This window comes from Rhinoderma darwinii (assembly GCF_050947455.1).
Source record: "Rhinoderma darwinii isolate aRhiDar2 chromosome 5 unlocalized genomic scaffold, aRhiDar2.hap1 SUPER_5_unloc_2, whole genome shotgun sequence".
Lineage (NCBI taxonomy): Eukaryota > Metazoa > Chordata > Amphibia > Anura > Rhinodermatidae > Rhinoderma > Rhinoderma darwinii.
In genome coordinates, this window is record NW_027461776.1 from 65,757 (window position 1) to 87,755 (window position 21,999).

Below are 21,999 nucleotides of genomic sequence, written 5' to 3' on the forward strand. Positions count from 1 at the left end.
TCTATATTATTGTCTCCTCTGCAGCCGTCAAACATTCTGATGGTTCACGCTGATCAGGACGACGTCAAACTCTGCGACTTTGGATTTGCTCAGAAGATAATTCCGTCTGAATTTCAGTACAGCAAGTTCGGATCTCCAGAGTTTGTGGCTCCAGAAATCGCCTTCCAGGCTCCCGTGTGTAAAGCCTCCGATATTTGGTACAGGAAAATAAACAGCCTGATCCGTGACATATGTGTATAATATCAGTGATGTGTGATATGTGTGTAATATCAGGGATGTGTGATATATGTGTATAATATCAGGGATGTGTGATATATGTGTATGATATCAGTGATGTGTGATATATGTGTATGATATCAGTGATGTGTGATATATGTGTATGATATCAGTGATGTGTGATATATGTGTATGATATCAGTGATGTGTGATATATGTGTATGATATCAGTGATGTGTGATATATGTGTATGATATCAGTGATGTGTGATATGTGTGTATAATATCAGGGATGTGTGATATGTGTGTAATATCAGGGATGTGTGATATATGTGTATAATATCAGGGATGTGTGATATATGTGTATGATATCAGTGATGTGTGATATATGTGTATGATATCAGTGATGTGTGATATATGTGTATGATATCAGTGATGTGTGATATATGTGTATGATATCAGTGATGTGTGATATATGTGTATGATATCAGTGATGTGTGATATATGTGTATAATATCAGTGATGTGTGATATATGTGTATAATATCAGGGATGTGTGATATATGTGTATGATATCAGTGATGTGTGATATGTGTGTATGATATCAGTGATGTGTGATATATGTGTATGATATCAGTGATGTGTGATATGTGTATGATACAAGTGATGTGTCATATATATGTGTATGATATCAGTGATGTGTGATATGTGTATGATACAAGTGATGTGTGATATATGTATATCAGTGATGGGTGATATATGTGTATAATATCAGTGATGTGTGATATGTGTGTATGATATCAGTGATGTGTGATATATGTGTATGATATCAGTGATGTGTGATATATGTGTATGATATCAGTGATGTGTGATATATGTGTATGATATCAGTGATGTGTGATATATGTGTATGATATCAGTGATGTGTGATATATGTGTATGATATCAGTGATGTGTGATATATGTGTATGATATCAGGGATGTGTGATATATGTGTAAGATATCAGTGATGTGTGATATGTGTATGATATTAGTGATGTGCGATATATGTGTATGATATCAGTGATGTGTGATATATGTGTATGATATCAGTGATGTGTGATATATGTGTATGATATCAGTGATGTGTGATATGTGTATGATATCAGTGATGTGTGATATATGTGTATGATATCAGTGATGTGTGATATGTGTATGATATTAGTGATGTGTGATATATGTGTAAGATATCAGTGATGTGTGATATATGTGTATGATATCAGGTATGTGCGATATATGTGTATGATATCAGGGATGTGTGATATGTGTATGATATCAGGGATGTGTGATATGTGTATGATATTACTGATGTGTGATATATGTGTATGATATCAGGGATGTGTGATATGTGTATGATATCAGGGATGTGTGATATATGTGTATGATATCAGTGATGTGTGATATATGTGTATGATATCAGTGATGTGTGATATATGTGTATGATACCAGTGATGTGTGATATATGTGTATAATAACAGTGATGTGTGATATGTGTGTATGATATTAGTGATGTGTGATATGTGTGTATGATATCAGGGATGTGTGACATGTGTGTAAGATATCAGTGATGTGTGATATATGTGTATGATATCAGTGATGTGTGATATATGTGTATGATATTAGTGATGTGTGATATGTGTGTATGATATCAGTGATGTGTGATATATGTGTAAGATATCAGTGATGTGTGATATATGTGTATGATATCAGTGATGTGTGATATATGTGTATGATATCAGTGATGTGTGATATATGTGTATGATATCAGTGATGTGTGATATATGTGTAAGATATCAGTGATTTTTGATATTTGTGTATAATATCAGTGATGTGTGATATGTGTATCATATTAGGGATGTGTGATATGTGTATGATATCAGTGATGTATGATATATGTGTATGATATCAGTGATGAGTGATATATGTGTATGATATCAGTGATGTGTGATATATGTGTATGATACCAGTGATGTGTGATATATGTGTATGATATCAGTGATGTGTGATATATGTGTATGATATCAGTGATGTGTGATATATGTGTATAATATCAGTGATGTGTGATGTATGTGTATGATATCAGTGATGTGTGATATATGTGTATGATATCAGTGATGTGTGATATATGTGTATGATATCAGTGATGTGTGATATATGTGTATGATATCAGTGATGTGTGATATGTGTGTATGATATCAGTGATGTGTGATATATGTGTAAGATATCAGTGATTTGTGATATATGTGTATGATATCAGTGATGTGTGATATATGTGTATGATATCAGTGATGTGTGATATATGTGTATGATATCAGTGATGTGTGATATATGTGTATGATATCAGTGATGTGTGATATATGTGTATGATATCAGTGATGTGTGATATATGTGTATGATATCAGTGATGTGTGATATATGTGTATGATATCAGTGATGTGTGATATGTGTGTATGATATCAGTGATGTGTGATATGTGTATCATATTAGGGATGTGTGATATGTGTATGATATCAGTGATGTATGATATATGTGTATGATATCATTGATGTGTGATATATGTGTATGATATTAGTGATGTGTGATATATGTGTATGATATCAGTGATGTGTGATATGTGTATGATATCAGTGATGTCTGATATATGTGTATGATATCAGGTATGTGTGATATATGTGTATGATATCAGTGATGTGTGATATATGTGTATGATACCAGTGATGTGTGATATATGTGTAAGATATCAGTGATGTGTGATATATGTGTATGATATCAGTGATGTGTGATATATGTGTAAGATATCAGTGATGTGTGATATGTGTGTATGATATCAGTGATATGTGATATATGTGTATGATATCAGTGATGTGTGATATATGTGTATAATATCAGTAATGTGTGATATATGTGTAAGATATCAGTGATGTGTGATATATGTGTATGATATCAGTGATGTGTGATATATGTGTATAATATCAGTGATGTGTGATATATGTGTATGATATCAGTGATGTGTGATATATGTGTATGATATCAGTGATGTGTGATATATGTGTATGATATCAGTGATGTGTGATATGTGTGTATGATATCAGTGATGTGTCATATGTGTGTAGGATATCAGTGATGTGTGATATATGTGTATGATATCAGTGATGTGTGATATATGTGTATGATATCAGTGATGTGTGATATATGTGTAAGATATCAGATATGTGTGATATATGTGTAAGATATCAGTGATGTGCGATATATGTGTATGATATCAGTGATGTGTGATATATGTGTATGATATCAGTGATGTGTGATATATGTGTATGATATCAGTGATGTGTGATATGTGTATGATATCAGTGATGTGTGATATATGTGTATGATATCAGTGATGTGTGATATGTGTATGATATTAGTGATGTGTGATATATGTGTAAGATATCAGTGATGTGTGATATATGTGTATGATATCAGGTATGTGCGATATATGTGTATGATATCAGGGATGTGTGATATGTGTATGATATCAGGGATGTGTGATATGTGTATGATATTACTGATGTGTGATATATGTGTATGATATCAGGGATGTGTGATATGTGTATGATATCAGGGATGTGTGATATATGTGTATGATATCAGTGATGTGTGATATATGTGTATGATATCAGTGATGTGTGATATATGTGTATGATATCAGTGATGTGTGATATATGTGTATGATATCAGTGATGTGTGATATGTGTATGATATCAGTGATGTGTGATATATGTGTATGATATCAGTGATGTGTGATATATGTGTATGATATCAGTGATGGTTGATATATGTGTATAATATCAGTGATGTGTGATATATGCGTGTATGATATCAGTGATGTGTGATATGTGTATGATACAAGTGATGTGTGATATATGTGTATGATATCAGTAATGTGTAATATATGTGTATGATATCAGTGATGTGTGATATATGTGTATAATATCAGTAATGTGTGATATATGTGTAAGATATCAGTGATGTGTGATATATGTGTATGATATCAGTGATGTGTGATATATGCGTATAATATCAGTGATGTGTGATATATGTGTATGATATCAGTGATGTGTGATATATGTGTATAATATCAGTGATGTGTGATATATGTGTATGATATGATTGATGTGTGATATATGTGTATGATATCAGTGATGTGTGATATGTGTGTTTGATATCAGTGATGTGTGATATGTGTGTATGATATCAGTGATGTGTGATATATGTGTATGATATCAGTGATGTGTGATATATGTGTATGATATCAGTGATGTGTGATATATGTGTATGATATCAGTGATGTGTGATATATGTGTATGATATCAGTGATGTGTGATATATATGTGTATGATATCAGTGATGTGTGATATATGTGTATGATATCAGTGATGTGTGATATATGTGTATGATATCAGTGATGTGTGATATATATGTGTATGATATCAGTGATGTGTGATATATGTGTATGATATCAGTGATGTGTGATATATGTGTATGATATCAGTGATGTGTGATATATGTGTATGATATCAGTGATGTGTGATATATGTGTATGATATCAGTGATGTGTGATATGTGTGTATGATATCAGTGATGTGTGATATGTGTATCATATTAGGGATGTGTGATATGTGTATGATATCAGTGATGTATGATATATGTGTATGATATCATTGATGTGTGATATATGTGTATGATATTAGTGATGTGTGATATATGTGTATGATATCAGTGATGTGTGATATGTGTATGATATCAGTGATGTCTGATATATGTGTATGATATCAGGTATGTGTGATATATGTGTATGATATCAGTGATGTGTGATATATGTGTATGATACCAGTGATGTGTGATATATGTGTAAGATATCAGTGATGTGTGATATATGTGTATGATATCAGTGATGTGTGATATATGTGTAAGATATCAGTGATGTGTGATATGTGTGTATGATATCAGTGATATGTGATATATGTGTATGATATCAGTGATGTGTGATATATGTGTATAATATCAGTAATGTGTGATATATGTGTAAGATATCAGTGATGTGTGATATATGTGTATGATATCAGTGATGTGTGATATATGTGTATAATATCAGTGATGTGTGATATATGTGTATGATATCAGTGATGTGTGATATATGTGTATGATATCAGTGATGTGTGATATATGTGTATGATATCAGTGATGTGTGATATGTGTGTATGATATCAGTGATGTGTCATATGTGTGTAGGATATCAGTGATGTGTGATATATGTGTATGATATCAGTGATGTGTGATATATGTGTATGATATCAGTGATGTGTGATATATGTGTAAGATATCAGATATGTGTGATATATGTGTAAGATATCAGTGATGTGCGATATATGTGTATGATATCAGTGATGTGTGATATATGTGTATGATATCAGTGATGTGTGATATATGTGTATGATATCAGTGATGTGTGATATGTGTATGATATCAGTGATGTGTGATATATGTGTATGATATCAGTGATGTGTGATATGTGTATGATATTAGTGATGTGTGATATATGTGTAAGATATCAGTGATGTGTGATATATGTGTATGATATCAGGTATGTGCGATATATGTGTATGATATCAGGGATGTGTGATATGTGTATGATATCAGGGATGTGTGATATGTGTATGATATTACTGATGTGTGATATATGTGTATGATATCAGGGATGTGTGATATGTGTATGATATCAGGGATGTGTGATATATGTGTATGATATCAGTGATGTGTGATATATGTGTATGATATCAGTGATGTGTGATATATGTGTATGATATCAGTGATGTGTGATATATGTGTAAGATATCAGTGATGTGTGATATATGTGTATGATATCAGTGATGTGTGATATATGTGTATGATATCAGTGATGTGTGATATATGTGTATGATATCAGTGATGGTTGATATATGTGTATAATATCAGTGATGTGTGATATATGCGTGTATGATATCAGTGATGTGTGATATGTGTATGATACAAGTGATGTGTGATATATGTGTATGATATCAGTAATGTGTAATATATGTGTATGATATCAGTGATGTGTGATATATGTGTATAATATCAGTAATGTGTGATATATGTGTAAGATATCAGTGATGTGTGATATATGTGTATGATATCAGTGATGTGTGATATATGCGTATAATATCAGTGATGTGTGATATATGTGTATGATATCAGTGATGTGTGATATATGTGTATAATATCAGTGATGTGTGATATATGTGTATGATATGATTGATGTGTGATATATGTGTATGATATCAGTGATGTGTGATATGTGTGTTTGATATCAGTGATGTGTGATATGTGTGTATGATATCAGTGATGTGTGATATATGTGTATGATATCAGTGATGTGTGATATATGTGTATGATATCAGTGATGTGTGATATATATGTGTATGATATCAGTGATGTGTGATATATGTGTATGATATCAGTGATGTGTGATATATGTGTATGATATCAGTGATGTGTGATATATGTGTAAGATATCAGTGATGTGTGATGTACGTGTATGATATCAGTGATGTGTGATATATGTGTATGATATCAGTGATGTGTGATATATGTGTATGATATCAGTGATGTGTGATATATGTGTATGATATCAGTGATGTGTGATATGTGTATGATACAAGTGATGTGTGATATATGTGTATGATATCAGTGATGTGTGATATATGTGTATGATATCAGTGATGTGTGATATATGTGTATAATATCAGTGATGTGTGATATATGTGTAAGATATCAGATATGTGTGATATATGTGTAAGATATCAGGTATGTGTGATATATGTGTAAGATATCAGTGATGTGTGATATATGTGTATGATATCAGTGATGTGTGATATATGTGTATGATATCAAAGATGTGTGATATATGTGTATGATATCAGTGATGTGTGATATATGTGTATGATATCAGTGATGTGTGATATATGTGTATGATATCAGTGATGTGTGATATATGTGTATGATATCAGTGATGTGTGATATATGTGTATGATATCAGTGATGTGTGATATATGTGTATAATATCAGGGATGTGTGATATATGTGTATGATATCAGTGATGTGTGATATATGTGTATGATATCAGGGATGTGTGATATGTGTATGATATCAGGGATGTGTGATATGTGTATGATATTAGTGATGTGTGATATATGTGTATGATATCAGTGATGTGTGATATATGTGTATGATATCAGGGATGTGTGATATGTGTATGATATCAGGGATGTGTGATATATGTGTATGATATCAGTGATGTGTGATATATGTGTATGATACCAGTGATGTGTGATATGTGTGTATGATATCAGTGATGTGTGATATATGTGTATGATATCAGTGATGTGTGATATATATGTGTATGATACCAGAGATGTGTGATATATGTGTATGATATCAGTGATGTGTGATATATGTGTATGATATCAGTGATGTGTGATATGTGTATGATATCAGTGATGTGTGATATATATGTGAATGATACCAGAGATGTGTGATATGTGTGTATGATATCAGTGATGTGTGATATATGTGTATGATATCAGTGATGTGTGATATATGTGTATGATATCAGGGATGTGTGATATATGTGTATGATATCAGTGATGTGTGATATATGTGTATGATACCAGTGATGTGTGATATGTGTGTATGATATCAGTGATGTGTGATATATGTGTATGATATCAGTGATGCGTGATATATATGTGTATGATACCAGAGATGTGTGATATATGTGTATGATATCAGTGATGTGTGATATATGTGTATGATATCAGTGATGTGTGATATGTGTATGATATCAGTGATGTGTGATATATATGTGAATGATACCAGAGATGTGTGATATGTGTGTATGATATCAGTGATGTGTGATATATGTGTATAATATCAGTGATGTGTGATATGTGTGTATGATATCAGGGATGTGTGATATGTGTGTATGATATCAGTGATGTGTGATATATGTGTATAATATCAGTGATGTGTGATATGTGTGTATGATATCAGGGATGTGTGATATATGTGTATGATATCAGTGATGTGTGATATATGTGTATGATACCAGTGATGTGTGATATGTGTGTATGATATCAGGGATGTGTGATATATGTGTATGATATCAGTGATGTGTGATATATGTGTATGATACCAGTGATGTGTGATATGTGTGTATGATATCAGTGATGTGTGATATATGTGTATGATATCAGTGATGTGTGATATATATGTGTATGATACCAGTGATGTGTGATATGTGTGTATGATATCAGTGATGTGTGATATATGTGTATGATATCAGTGATGTGTGATATATGTGTATGATATCAGTGATGTGTGATATATGTGTATGATATCAGTGATGTGTGATACATGTGTAAGATATCAGTGATGTGTGATATATGTGTATGATATCAGTGATGGTTGATATATGTGTATAATATCAGTGATGTGTGATATATGTGTATGATATCAGTGATGTGTGATATATGTGTATGATACCAGAGATGTGTGATATATGTGTATGATATCAGTGATGTGTGATATATGTGTATGATATCAGTGATGTGTGATATGTGTATGATATCAGTGATGTGTGATATATGTGTAAGATATCAGTGATGTGTGATATATGTGTATGATATCAGTGATGTGTGATATATGTGTATAATATCAGTAATGTGTGATATATGTGTATGATATCAGTGATGTGTGATATATGTGTATGATATCAGTGATGTGTGATATATGTGTATGATATCAGTGATGTGTGATATATGTGTATGATATCAGTGATGTGTGATATATGTGTATGATATCAGTGATGTGTGATATGTGTATGATACAAGTGATGTGTGATATATGTGTATGATATCAGTGATGTGTGATATATGTGTATAATATCAGTAATGTGTGATATATGTGTATGATATCAGTGATGTGTGATATGTGTGTATGATATCAGTGATGTGTGATATGTGTGTAAGATATCAGTGATGTGTGATATATGTGTATGATATCAGTGATGTGTGATATATGTGTATGATATCAGTGATGTGTGATATATGTGTATGATATCAGTGATGTGTGATATATGTGTATGATATCAGTGATGTGTGATATATGTGTATGATATCAGTGATGTGTGATATATGTGTATGATATCAGTGATGTGTGATATATATGTGTATGATATCAGTGATGTGTGATATATGTGTATGATATCAGTGATGTGTGATATATGTGTATGATATCAGTGATGTGTGATATATGTGTATGATATCAGTGATGTGTGATATATGTGTATGATATCAGTGATGTGTGATATGTGTATGATATCAGTGATGTGTGATATATGTGTATAATATCAGTGATGTGTGATATATGTGTATGATATCAGTGATGTGTGATATATGTGTATGATATCAGGGATGTGTGATATATGTGTATGATATCAGTGATGTGTGATATATGTGTATAATATCAGTAATGTGTGATATATGTGTATGATATCAGTGATGTGTGATATATGTGTATGATATCAGTGATGGTTGATATATGTGTATAATATCAGTGATGTGTGATATATGTGTATGATATCAGTGATGTGTGATATATGTGTATGATACCAGTGATGTGTGATATGTGTGTATGATATCAGTGATGTGTGATATATGTGTATGATATCAGTGATGTGTGATATATGTGTATGATATCAGTGATGTGTGATATATGTGTATGATATCAGTGATGTGTGATATATGTGTAAGATACCAGAGATGTGTGATATGTGTGTATGATATCAGTGATGTGTGATATATGTGTATGATATCAGTGATGTGTGATATGTGTGTATGATACCAGAGATGTGTGATATGTGTGTATGATATCAGTGATGTGTGATATATGTGTATGATATCAGTGATGTGTGATATATATGTGTATGATACCAGAGATGTGTGATATGTGGTGTTACATAGGACTGCACTTATACTAGTCCTTCTCAATGAATTATAAGATCATCAGAAAGTTTATTTATTTCAGTAATTCAATTCAAAAAGTGTCTCATATTCTATAGATTCATCACACACAGAGGGATCTATTTCCAGCATTGTTTTCTGTTAATATTGATGATTATGGGAACTCAGAAAAAGAGAATATTATAGAAGTACAATTCCAAAAATCATTTTTTATACCGAAATGTCGCCCTACTGAGAAGTCTGTCCAGTATCTGCCCTCGATTCTTGGTCGGGGCTCCGAATCCGCATGAATTACTGCATCAATGCGGAGCGGCATGTGGGCGATCAGCTTGTGGCACTGCTGAGGTGTTATCAATGCGGCGTGTCATGGAGGTGATCAGCCTGTAGCACTGCTGAGGTGTTTTATTAATGTGGCGTGGCATGGGGCCGATCAGCCTGTGGCACTTCTGAGGTGTTATCAATGCGGCGTGGTATGGAGGAGATCAGCCTGTGGCACTACTGAGGTGTTATCAATGCGGCGTCGCATGGGGGCGATCAGTCTGTGGCACTGCTGAGGTGTTATCAATGCGGCATGGCATGTAGGCTATAAGCCTGTGGCACTGCTCAGGTGTTATCAATGTGGCGTGGCATGGAGGCGATCAGCCTGTGGCACTGCGGAGATGTTATCAATGCGGCGTGGCATGGAGGCGATCAGCCTGTGGCACTGCTGAGGTGTTATCAATGCGGTGTGGCATGGGGATGATCAGCCTGTTGCACTGCTGAGGGGTTATCAATGCGGTGTGGCATGAGGGCGATCAGCCTGTGGCACTGCTGAGGTGTTATCAATGCGGCGTGGAGGCGATCAGCCTGTGGCACTGCTGAGGTGTTATTAATGCGGCGTGGCATGGGGACGATCAGCCTGTGGCACTGCTGAGGTGTTATCAATGCGGTGTGGCATGGGGGCGATCAGCCTGTGGCACTGCTGAGGTGTTATCAATGCAACATGGCATGGAAGCGATCAGCCTGTGGCACTGCTGAGGTGTTATCAATGCAACATGGCATGGAGGCGATCAGCCTGTGGCACTGCTGAGGTGTTATCAATGCGGCGTGGAGGCGATCAGCCTGTGGCACTGCTGAGGTGTTATTAATGCGGCGTGGCATGGAGGCGATCAGCCTGTGGCATTGCGGAGGTGTTATCAATGCGGCGTGGCATGGAGGCGATCAGACTGTGGCACTGCTGAGGTGTTATCAATGTGGTGTGGCATGAGGGCAATCAGCCTGTGGCGCTGCTGGCTGAGGTGTTATCAATGCGGCGTGGCATGGAGCTGATCAGCCTGTGGCACTGCTGAGGTGTTATCAATGTGGCGTGGCATGTTGGCGATCAGCCTGTGGCACTGCTGAGGTGTTATCAATGCGGTGTGGCATGGGGACGATTAGCCTGTGGCACTGCTGAGGTGTTATCAATGCGGTGTGGCATGGGGGCGATCAGCCTGTGGCACTGCTGAGGTGTTATCAATGCGACATGGCATGGAGGCGATCAGCCTGTGGCACTGCTGAGGTGTTATCAATGCGGTGTGGCATGGAGGCAATCAGCCTGTGGCACTGCTGACGTGTTATTAATGCGGCATGGAGGCGATCAGCCTGTGGCACTGCTGAGGTGTTATTAATGCGGCGTGGCATGGAGGCGATCAGCCTGTGGCACTGCTGAGGTGTTATCAATGCGGTGTGGCATGAGGGCGATCAGCCTGTGGCACTGCTGAGGTGTTATCAATGCGACATGGCATGGAGGCTATCAGCCTGTGGCACTGCTGAGGTGTTATTAATGCGGCGTGGCGTGGAGGCGATCAGCCTGTGGCACTGCTGAGGTGTTATCAATGCGACATGGTATGGAGGCGATCAGCCTGTGGCACTGTTGAGGTGTTATCAATGCGGCGTGGCATGGAGGCGATCAGCCTGTGTCACTGCTGAGGTGTTATCAATGCGATGTCGCATGGGGATGATCAGCCTGTGGCACTGCTGAGGTGTTATCAATGCGGTGTGGCATGGGGGCGATCAGCCTGTGGCACTGCTGAGGTGTTATCAATGCGGCGTGGAGGCGATCAGCTTGTGGCACTGCTGAGGTGTTATTAATGCGGCGTGGCATGGAGGCGATCAGCCTGTGGCACTGCTGAGGTGTTATCAATCCAGTGTGGCATGGGTGCGATCAGCCTGTGGCACTGCTGAGGTGTTATCAATGCAACATGGCATGGAGGCGATCAGCCTGTGGCACTGCTGAGGTGTTATCAATGCGGTGTGGCATGGAGGCGATCAGCCTGTGGCACTGCTGAGGTGTTATCAATGCAGTGTGGCATGGAGGCGATCAGCCTGTGGCACTGTTGACGTGTTATTAATGCGGCATGGAGGCGATCAGCCTGTGGCACTGCTGAGGTGTTATTAATGCGGCGTGGCATGGAGGCGATCAGCCTGTGGCACTGCTGAGGTGTTATCAATGCGGTGTGGCATGAGGGCGATCAGCCTGTTGCATTGCGGAGGTGTTATCAATGCGGCGAGGCATGGAGGCGATCAGACTGTGGCACTGCTGAGGTGTTATCAATGCGGTGTGGCATGAGGGCGATCAGCCTGTGGCGCTGCTGAGGTGTTATCAATGCGACATGGCATGGAGGCTATCAGCCTGTGGCACTGCTGAGGTGTTATCAATGCGGCGTGGCATGGAGGAGATCAGCCTGTGGCACTGATGAGGTGTTATCAATGCGGCGTGGCATGGGGGCGATCAGCCTGTGGCACTGCTGAGGTGTTATCAATGCGGCGTGGCATGGAGGCGATCAGCCTGTGGCACTGCTGAGGTGTTATCAATGCGGTGTGGCATGGGGACGATCAGCCTGTGGCACTGCTGAGGTGTTATCAATGCGGTGTGGCATGGGGGCGATCAGCCTGTGGCACTGCTGCGGTGTTATCAATGCGACATGGCATGGAGGCGATCAGCCTGTGGCACTGCTGAGGTGTTATCAATGCGGTGTGGCATGGAGGCGATCAGCCTGTGGCACTGCTGACGTGTTATTAATGCGGCATGGAGGCGATCAGCCTGTGGCACTGCTGAAATGTTATTAATGTGGTGTGGCATGGAGGCGATCAGCCTGTGGCACTGCTGATGTGTTATCAATGCGGTGTGGCATGAGGGCGATCAGCCTGTGACACTGCTGAGGTATTATCAATGCGACATGGCATTGAGGCTATCAGCCTGTGGCACTGCTGAGGTGTTATCAATGCGGCGTGGAGGCGATCAGCCTGTGGCACTGCTGAGGTGTTATCAATGCGACATGGTATGGAGGCGATCAGCCTGTGGCACTGCTGAGGTGTTATCAATGCGGCGTGGCATGGAGGCGATCAGCCTGTGTCACTGCTGAGGTGTTATCAATGCGATGTCGCATGGGGATGATCAGCCTGTGGCACTGCTGAGGTGTTATCAATGCGGTGTGGCATGGAGGCGATCAGCCTGTGGCACTGCTGACGTGTTATTAATGCGGCATGGAGGCGATCAGCCTGTGGCACTGCTGAAATGTTATTAATGTGGTGTGGCATGGAGGCGATCAGCCTGTGGCACTGCTGATGTGTTATCAATGCGGTGTGGCATGAGGGCGATCAGCCTGTGACACTGCTGAGGTATTATCAATGCGACATGGCATTGAGGCTATCAGCCTGTGGCACTGCTGAGGTGTTATCAATGCGGCGTGGAGGCGATCAGCCTGTGGCACTGCTGAGGTGTTATCAATGCGACATGGTATGGAGGCGATCAGCCTGTGGCACTGCTGAGGTGTTATCAATGCGGCGTGGCATGGAGGCGATCAGCCTGTGTCACTGCTGAGGTGTTATCAATGCGATGTCGCATGGGGATGATCAGCCTGTGGCACTGCTGAGGTGTTATCAATGCGGTGTGGCATGGGGGCGATCAGCCTGTGGCACTGCTGAGGTGTTATCAATGCGGCGTGGAGGCGATCAGCCTGTGGCACTGCTGAGGTGTTATCAATGCGACATGGTATGGAGGCGATCAGCCTGTGGCACTGCTGAGGTGTTATCAATGCGGCGTGGCATGGAGGCGATCAGCCTGTGTCACTGCTGAGGTGTTATCAATGCGGTGTGGCATGGGGGCGATCAGCCTGTGGCACTGCTGAGGTGTTATCAATGCGACATGGCATGGAGGCGATCAGCCTGTGGCACTGCTGACGTGTTATTAATGCGGCATGGAGTCGATCAGCCTGTGGCACTGCTGAGGTGTTATTAATGCGGCGTGGCATGGAGGCGATCAGCCTGTGGCACTGCTGAGGTGTTATCAATGCGGTGTGGCATGAGGGCGATCAGCCTGTGGCACTGCTGAGGTGTTATCAATGCGACATGGCATGGAGGCTATCAGCCTGTGGCACTGCTGAGGTGTTATCAATGCGGTGTGGCGTGGAGGCGATCAGCCTGTGGCACTGCTGAGGTGTTATCAATGCGACATGGTATGGAGGCGATCAGCCTGTGGCACTGCTGAGGTGTTATCAATGCGGCGTGGCATGGAGGCGATCAGCCTGTGTCACTGCTGAGGTGTTATCAATGCGGTGTGGCATGGGGCGATCAGCCTGTGGCACTGCTGAGGTGTTATCAATGCGACATGGCATGGAGGCGATCAGCCTATGGCACTGCTGAGGTGTTAACAATGCAGCGTGGCATGGAGGTGTTCAGACTGTAGCACTGCCGAGGTGTTATCAATGCGGCGTGGCATGGAGGCGATCAGCCTGTGGCACTGCTGAGGTGTTATCAATGCAGCGTGGCATGGAGGCGATCAGCCTGTGGCACTGCTGAGGTGTTATCAATGCGGCGTGGCATGAAGGTGATCAGCCTGTGGCACTGCTGAGGTGTTATCAATGCGATGTGGCATGATGGTGATCAGCCTGTGGCACTGCTGAGGTGTTATCAATGCGGCGTGGCATGGAGGAAATCAACCTGTGGCACTGCTGAGGTGGTATCAATGCGGCATGGCATGGAGGCAATCAGCCTGTGGCACTGCTGAGGTGTTATTAATGTGGCGTGGTATGGGGGCGATCAGCCTGTGGCACTGCTGAGGTGGTATCAATGCGGCATGGCATGGAGGTGATCGGTCTGTGGCACTGCTGAGGTGGTATGGAAGCCTAGGTTGCTTTGATATCGGTTTTCAGCTCGTCTGCATTGTTGGGTCTGGGGTCTCATCTTCCTCTTGACAATACCCTATAGATTCTCTATGGGGTTTAGGTCGGGCGAGTTAGCTGGCCAATCAGGTGCAGTGATACTGTGGGTATTACACCAGGTGTTGGTACTTTTGGCAGTGTGGGCAGGTGCCGAGTCCTGCTGGAAAATGAAATCAGCGTCTCCATAAAGCTGTCAGCAGAGCGAAGCATGAAGTGCTGGGAATGTCCTGCTAGATGCTGCACTGACTCTGGACCTGATATAACACAGTGACCAACACCAGCAGATGACAAGGCCCCCAAACCATCACTGACTGTGGAAACTTCACACTGGAGCGCAGGACACTTCACACTGGAGCACAGGACACTTGGATTGACGAGGCTTCCTCCAGAATCTGGGACCGAAATTTCCAATGAAACACAAAATTTAACTTCATCTGGACACAGGACTGTGGACACTGAGCAGCAGATCAGAACTTTAGCCCCGGTAAAACGCTTCTGACGTGGTCTCTGGGTCACGAGTGGCTTGACACAAGGAATGTGGCAGTTTTCTCCCATGTCCTGGATACGTCTGTGTGCCGCGGCTCTTGAAGCACTGAATCCAGCCGCCGTCCACTCCTTGTGAATCTCCCCCAGATTCTTGAATGGCCTTTACTTGACAATCCTGTCAAGGCTGCGGTTACCCCTGTTGCTTGTGCACCTTTTTCTACCACACTTTTTCCTTCCTCTCCATTAATCTGCTTGGATACAGCGCTGTGTGAACGGCTTCTTTTGCAATGTCCTTTTGTGGCTTCCCCTCCTTGTGGAGGTGTCACTGACCCTTCTGGACAACTGTGAGGTCCGCATCTTCCCCATGATAGTGGAGCCACTGAACCCGACAGTAGGACTATTTAGAGGCTTAGGAAACCTTTGCGGGTGTTTTGTGTTGATTCGCTGATTAGAGGGTCACACCAGGAGTCGACAAGCTGCAACTAACACCCAATATCCTCATTTTCTGAGACACTAAATTTTGGTTTTTCAGTAACTGTTCCCATAATCATCAACATTACAAGAAGAAACTGCTGGAAATAGATCCCTCTGTGTGTGATGAATCTATAGAATATATGAGATCCCTCTGTGTGTGATGAATCTATAGAACATACGAGATCCCTCTGTGTGTGATGAATCTATAGAATATATGAGATCCCTCTGTGTGTGATGAATCTATAGAATATATGAGATCCCTCTGTGTGTGATGAATCTATAGAATATATGAGATCCCTCTGTGTGTGATGAATCTATAGAATATACGAGACCCCTCTGTGTGTGATGAATCTATAGAATATATGAGATCCCTCTGTGTGTGATGAATCTATAGAATATACGAGATCCCTCTGTGTGCGATGAACCTATAGAATATATTAGATCCCTCTGTGTGTGATGAATCTATAGAATATATGAGATCCCTCTGTGTGTGATGAATCTATAGAATATATGAGATCCCTCTGTGTGTGATGAATCTATAGAATATACGAGATCCCTCTGTGTGTGATGAATCTATAGAATATACGAGATCACTCTGTGTGTGATGAATCTATAGAATATAGGAGATCCCTCTGTGTGTGATGAATCTATAGAATATGTGAGATCCCTCTGTGTGTGATGAATCTATAGAATATATTAGATCCCTCTGTGTGTGATGAATCTATAGAATATATGAGATCCCTCTGTGTGTGATGAATCTATAGAATATATGAGATCCCTCTGTGTGTGATGAATCTATAGAATATATGAGATCCCTCTGTGTGTGATGAATCTATAGAATATACGAGATCCCTCTGTGTGTGATGAATCTATAGAATATATGAGATCCCTCTGTGTGTGATGAATCTATAGAATATATGAGATCCCTCTGTGTGTGATGAATCTATAGAATATACGAGATCCCTCTGTGTGTGATGAATCTATAGAATATATGAGATCCCTCTGTGTGTGATGAATCTATAGAATATACGAGATCCCTCTGTGTGTGATGAATCTATAGAATATATGAGATCCCTCTGTGTGTGATGAATCTATAGAATATACAAGATCCCTCCGTGTGTGATGAATCTATAGAATATATGAGATCCCTCTGTGTGTGATGAATCTATAGAATATACGAGATCCCTCCGTGTGTGATGAATCTATAGAATATATGAGATCCCTCTGTGTGTGATGAATCTATAGAATATATGAGATCCCTCCGTGTGTGATGAATCTATAGAATATATGAGATCCCTCTGTGTGTGATGAATCTATAGAATATACGAGATCCCTCCGTGTGTGATGAATCTATAGAATATATGAGATCCCTCCGTGTGTGATGAATCTATAAAATATAGGAGATCCCTCTATGTGTGATGAATCTATAGAATATGAGAGATCCCTCTGTGTGTGATGAATCTATAGAATATAGGAGATCCCTCTGTGTGTGATGAATCTATAGAATATACGAGATCACTCTGTGTGTGATGAATCTATAGAATATAGGAGATCCCTCTGTGTGTGATGAATCTATAGAATATACGAGATCCCTCTGTGTGTGATGAATCTATAGAATATAGGAGATCCCTCTATGTGTGATGAATCTATAGAATATGTGAGATCCCTCTGTGTGTGATGAATCTATAGAATATATGAGATCCCTCTGTGTGTGATGAATCTATAGAATATATGAGATCCCTCTGTGTGTGATGAATCTATAGAATATATGAGATCCCTCTGTGTGTGATGAATCTATAGAATATATGAGATCCCTCTGTGTGTGATGAATCTATAGAATATACGAGATCCCTCTGTGTGTGATGAATCTATAGAATATATGAGATCCCTCTGTGTGTGATGAATCTATAGAATATATGAGATCCCTCTGTGTGTGATGAATCTATAGAATATACGAGATCCCTCTGTTTGTGATGAATCTATAGAATATATGAGATCCCTCTGTGTGTGATGAATCTATAGAATATACGAGATCCCTCTGTGTGTGATGAATCTATAGAATATATGAGATCCCTCTGTGTGTGATGAATCTATAGAATATACAAGATCCCTCCGTGTGTGATGAATCTATAGAATATATGAGATCCCTCTGTGTGTGATGAATCTATAGAATATATGAGATCCCTCCGTGTGTGATGAATCTATAAAATATATGAGATCCCTCTGTGTGTGATGAATCTATAGAATATATGAGATCCCTCCGTGTGTGATGAATCTATAGAATATATGAGATCCCTCTGTGTGTGATGAATCTATAGAATATACGAGATCCCTCTGTGTGTGATGAATCTATAGAATATATGAGATCCCTCTGTGTGTGATGAATCTATAGAATATACGAGATCCCTCTGTGTGTGATGAATCTATAGAATATATGAGATCCCTCTGTGTGTGATGAATCTATAGAATATACAAGATCCCTCCGTGTGTGATGAATCTATAAAATATATGAGATCCCTCTGTGTGTGATGAATCTATAGAATATACGAGATCCCTCCGTGTGTGATGAATCTATAGAATATATGAGATCCCTCTGTGTGTGATGAATCTATAGAATATACGAGATCCCTCCGTGTGTGATGAATCTATAGAATATATGAGATCCCTCTGTGTGTGATGAATCTATAGAATATATGAGATCCCTCTGTGTGTGATGAATCTATGGAATATATGAGATCCCTCTGTGTGTGATGAATCTATAGAATATACGAGATCCCTCTGTGTGATGAATCTATAGAATATATGAGATCCCTCTGTGTGTGATGAATCTATAGAATATACGAGATCCCTCTGTGTGTGATGAATCTATAGAATATATGAGATCCCTCTGTGTGTGATGAATCTATAGAATATACGAGATCCCTCTGTGTGTGATGAATCTATAGAATATATGAGATCCCTCTGTGTGTGATGAATCTATAGAATATATGAGATCCCTCTGTGTGTGATGAATCTATAGAATATATGAGATCCCTCTGTGTGTGATGAATCTATAGAATATACGAGATCCCTCTGTGTGTGATGAATCTATAGAATATATGAGATCCCTCTGTGTGTGATGAATCTATAGAATATACGAGATCCCTCTGTGTGTGATGAATCTATAGAATATAGGAGATCCCTCTGTGTGTGATGAATCTATAGAATATACGAGATTCCTCTGTGTGTGATGAATCTATAGAATATAGGAGATCCCTCTATGTGTGATGAATCTATAGAATATGTGAGATCCCTCTGTGTGTGATGAATCTATAGAATATATGAGATCCCTCTGTGTGTGATGAATCTATAGAATATATGAGATCCCTCTGTGTGTGATGAATCTATAGAATATATGAGATCCCTCTGTGTGTGATGAATCTATAGAATATATGAGATCCCTCTGTGTGTGATGAATCTATAGAATATACGAGATCCCTCTGTGTGTGATGAATCTATAGAATATATGAGATCCCTCTGTGTGTGATTAATCTATAGAATATACGAGATCCCTCTGTGTGTGATGAATCTATAGAATATATGAGATCCCTCTGTGTGTGATGAATCTATAGAATATACGAGATCCCTCTGTGTGTGATGAATCTATAGAATATATGAGATCCCTCTGTGTGTGATGAATCTATAGCATATACGAGATCCCTCTGTGTGTGATGAATCTATAGAATATATGAGATCCCTCTGTGTGTGATGAATCTATAGAATATACAAGATCCCTCCGTGTGTGATGAATCTATAGAATATATGAGATCCCTCTGTGTGTGATGAATCTATAGAATATACGAGATCCCTCCGTGTGTGATGAATCTATAGAATATATGAGATCCCTCTGTGTGTGATGAATCTATAGAATATATGAGATCCCTCTGTGTGTGATGAATCTATAGAATATACGAGATCCCTCCGTGTGTGATGAATCTATAGAATATATGAGATCCCTCTGTGTGTGATGAATCTATAGAATATATGAGATCCCTCTGTGTGTGATGAATCTATAGAATATATGAGATCCCTCTGTGTGTGATGAATCTATAGAATATACGAGATCCCTCTGTGTGTGATGAATCTATAGAATATATGAGATCCCTCTGTGTGTGATGAATCTATAGAATATATGAGATCCCTCTGTGTGTGATGAATCTATAGAATATATGAGATCCCTCCGTGTGTGATGAATCTATAAAATATATGAGATCCCTCTGTGTGTGATGAATCTATAGAATATATGAGATCCCTCCGTGTGTGATGAATCTATAGAATATATGAGATCCCTCTGTGTGTGATGAATCTATAGAATATACGAGATCCCTCTGTGTGTGATGAATCTATAGAATATATGAGATCCCTCTGTGTGTGATGAATCTATAGAATATACGAGATCCCTCTGTGTGTGATGAATCTATAGAATATATGAGATCCCTCTGTGTGTGATGAATCTATAGAATATACAAGATCCCTCCGTGTGTGATGAATCTATAAAATATATGAGATCCCTCTGTGTGTGATGAATCTATAGAATATACGAGATCCCTCCGTGTGTGATGAATCTATAGAATATATGAGATCCCTCTGTGTGTGATGAATCTATAGAATATATGAGATCCCTCTGTGTGTGATGAATCTATGGAATATATGAGATCCCTCTGTGTGTGATGAATCTATAGAATATACGAGATCCCTCTGTGTGATGAATCTATAGAATATATGAGATCCCTCTGTGTGTGATGAATCTATAGAATATACGAGATCCCTCTGTGTGTGATGAATCTATAGAATATATGAGATCCCTCTGTGTGTGATGAATCTATAGAATATACGAGATCCCTCTGTGTGTGATGAATCTATAGAATATAGGAGATCCCTCTATGTGTGATGAATCTATAGAATATACGAGATCCCTCTGTGTGTGATGAATCTATAGAATATATGAGATCCCTCTGTGTGTGATGAATCTATAGAATATATGAGATCCCTCTGTGTGTGATGAATCTATAGAATATACGAGATCCCTCTGTGTGTGATGAATCTATAGAATATATGAGATCCCTCTGTGTGTGATGAATCTATAGAATATACGAGATCCCTCTGTGTGTGATGAATCTATAGAATATAGGAGATCCCTCTGTGTGTGATGAATCTATAGAATATACGAGATTCCTCTGTGTGTGATGAATCTATAGAATATAGGAGATCCCTCTATGTGTGATGAATCTATAGAATATGTGAGATCCCTCTGTGTGTGATGAATCTATAGAATATATGAGATCCCTCTGTGTGTGATTAATCTATAGAATATACGAGATCCCTCTGTGTGTGATGAATCTATAGAATATATGAGATCCCTCTGTGTGTGATGAATCTATAGAATATACGAGATCCCTCTGTGTGTGATGAATCTATAGAATATATGAGATCCCTCTGTGTGTGATGAATCTATAGCATATACGAGATCCCTCTGTGTGTGATG

At 39.3% G+C, this 21,999-nt stretch overlaps 1 protein-coding gene across 1 annotated transcript in view; it reads left to right on the forward strand.

The window, feature by feature from the left end:
- LOC142687175 (obscurin-like) overlaps nt 1-21,999 on the forward strand; it is a gene marked incomplete at its 5' end in the record, with an annotated part of 106,999 nt that overhangs the window by 49,606 nt on the left and 35,394 nt on the right. The window contains one exon of the mRNA XM_075847537.1: nt 25-197. Coding sequence (XP_075703652.1) covers nt 25-197 — 173 coding nt within the window. The remainder of the gene's footprint in view (nt 1-24; nt 198-21,999) is intronic.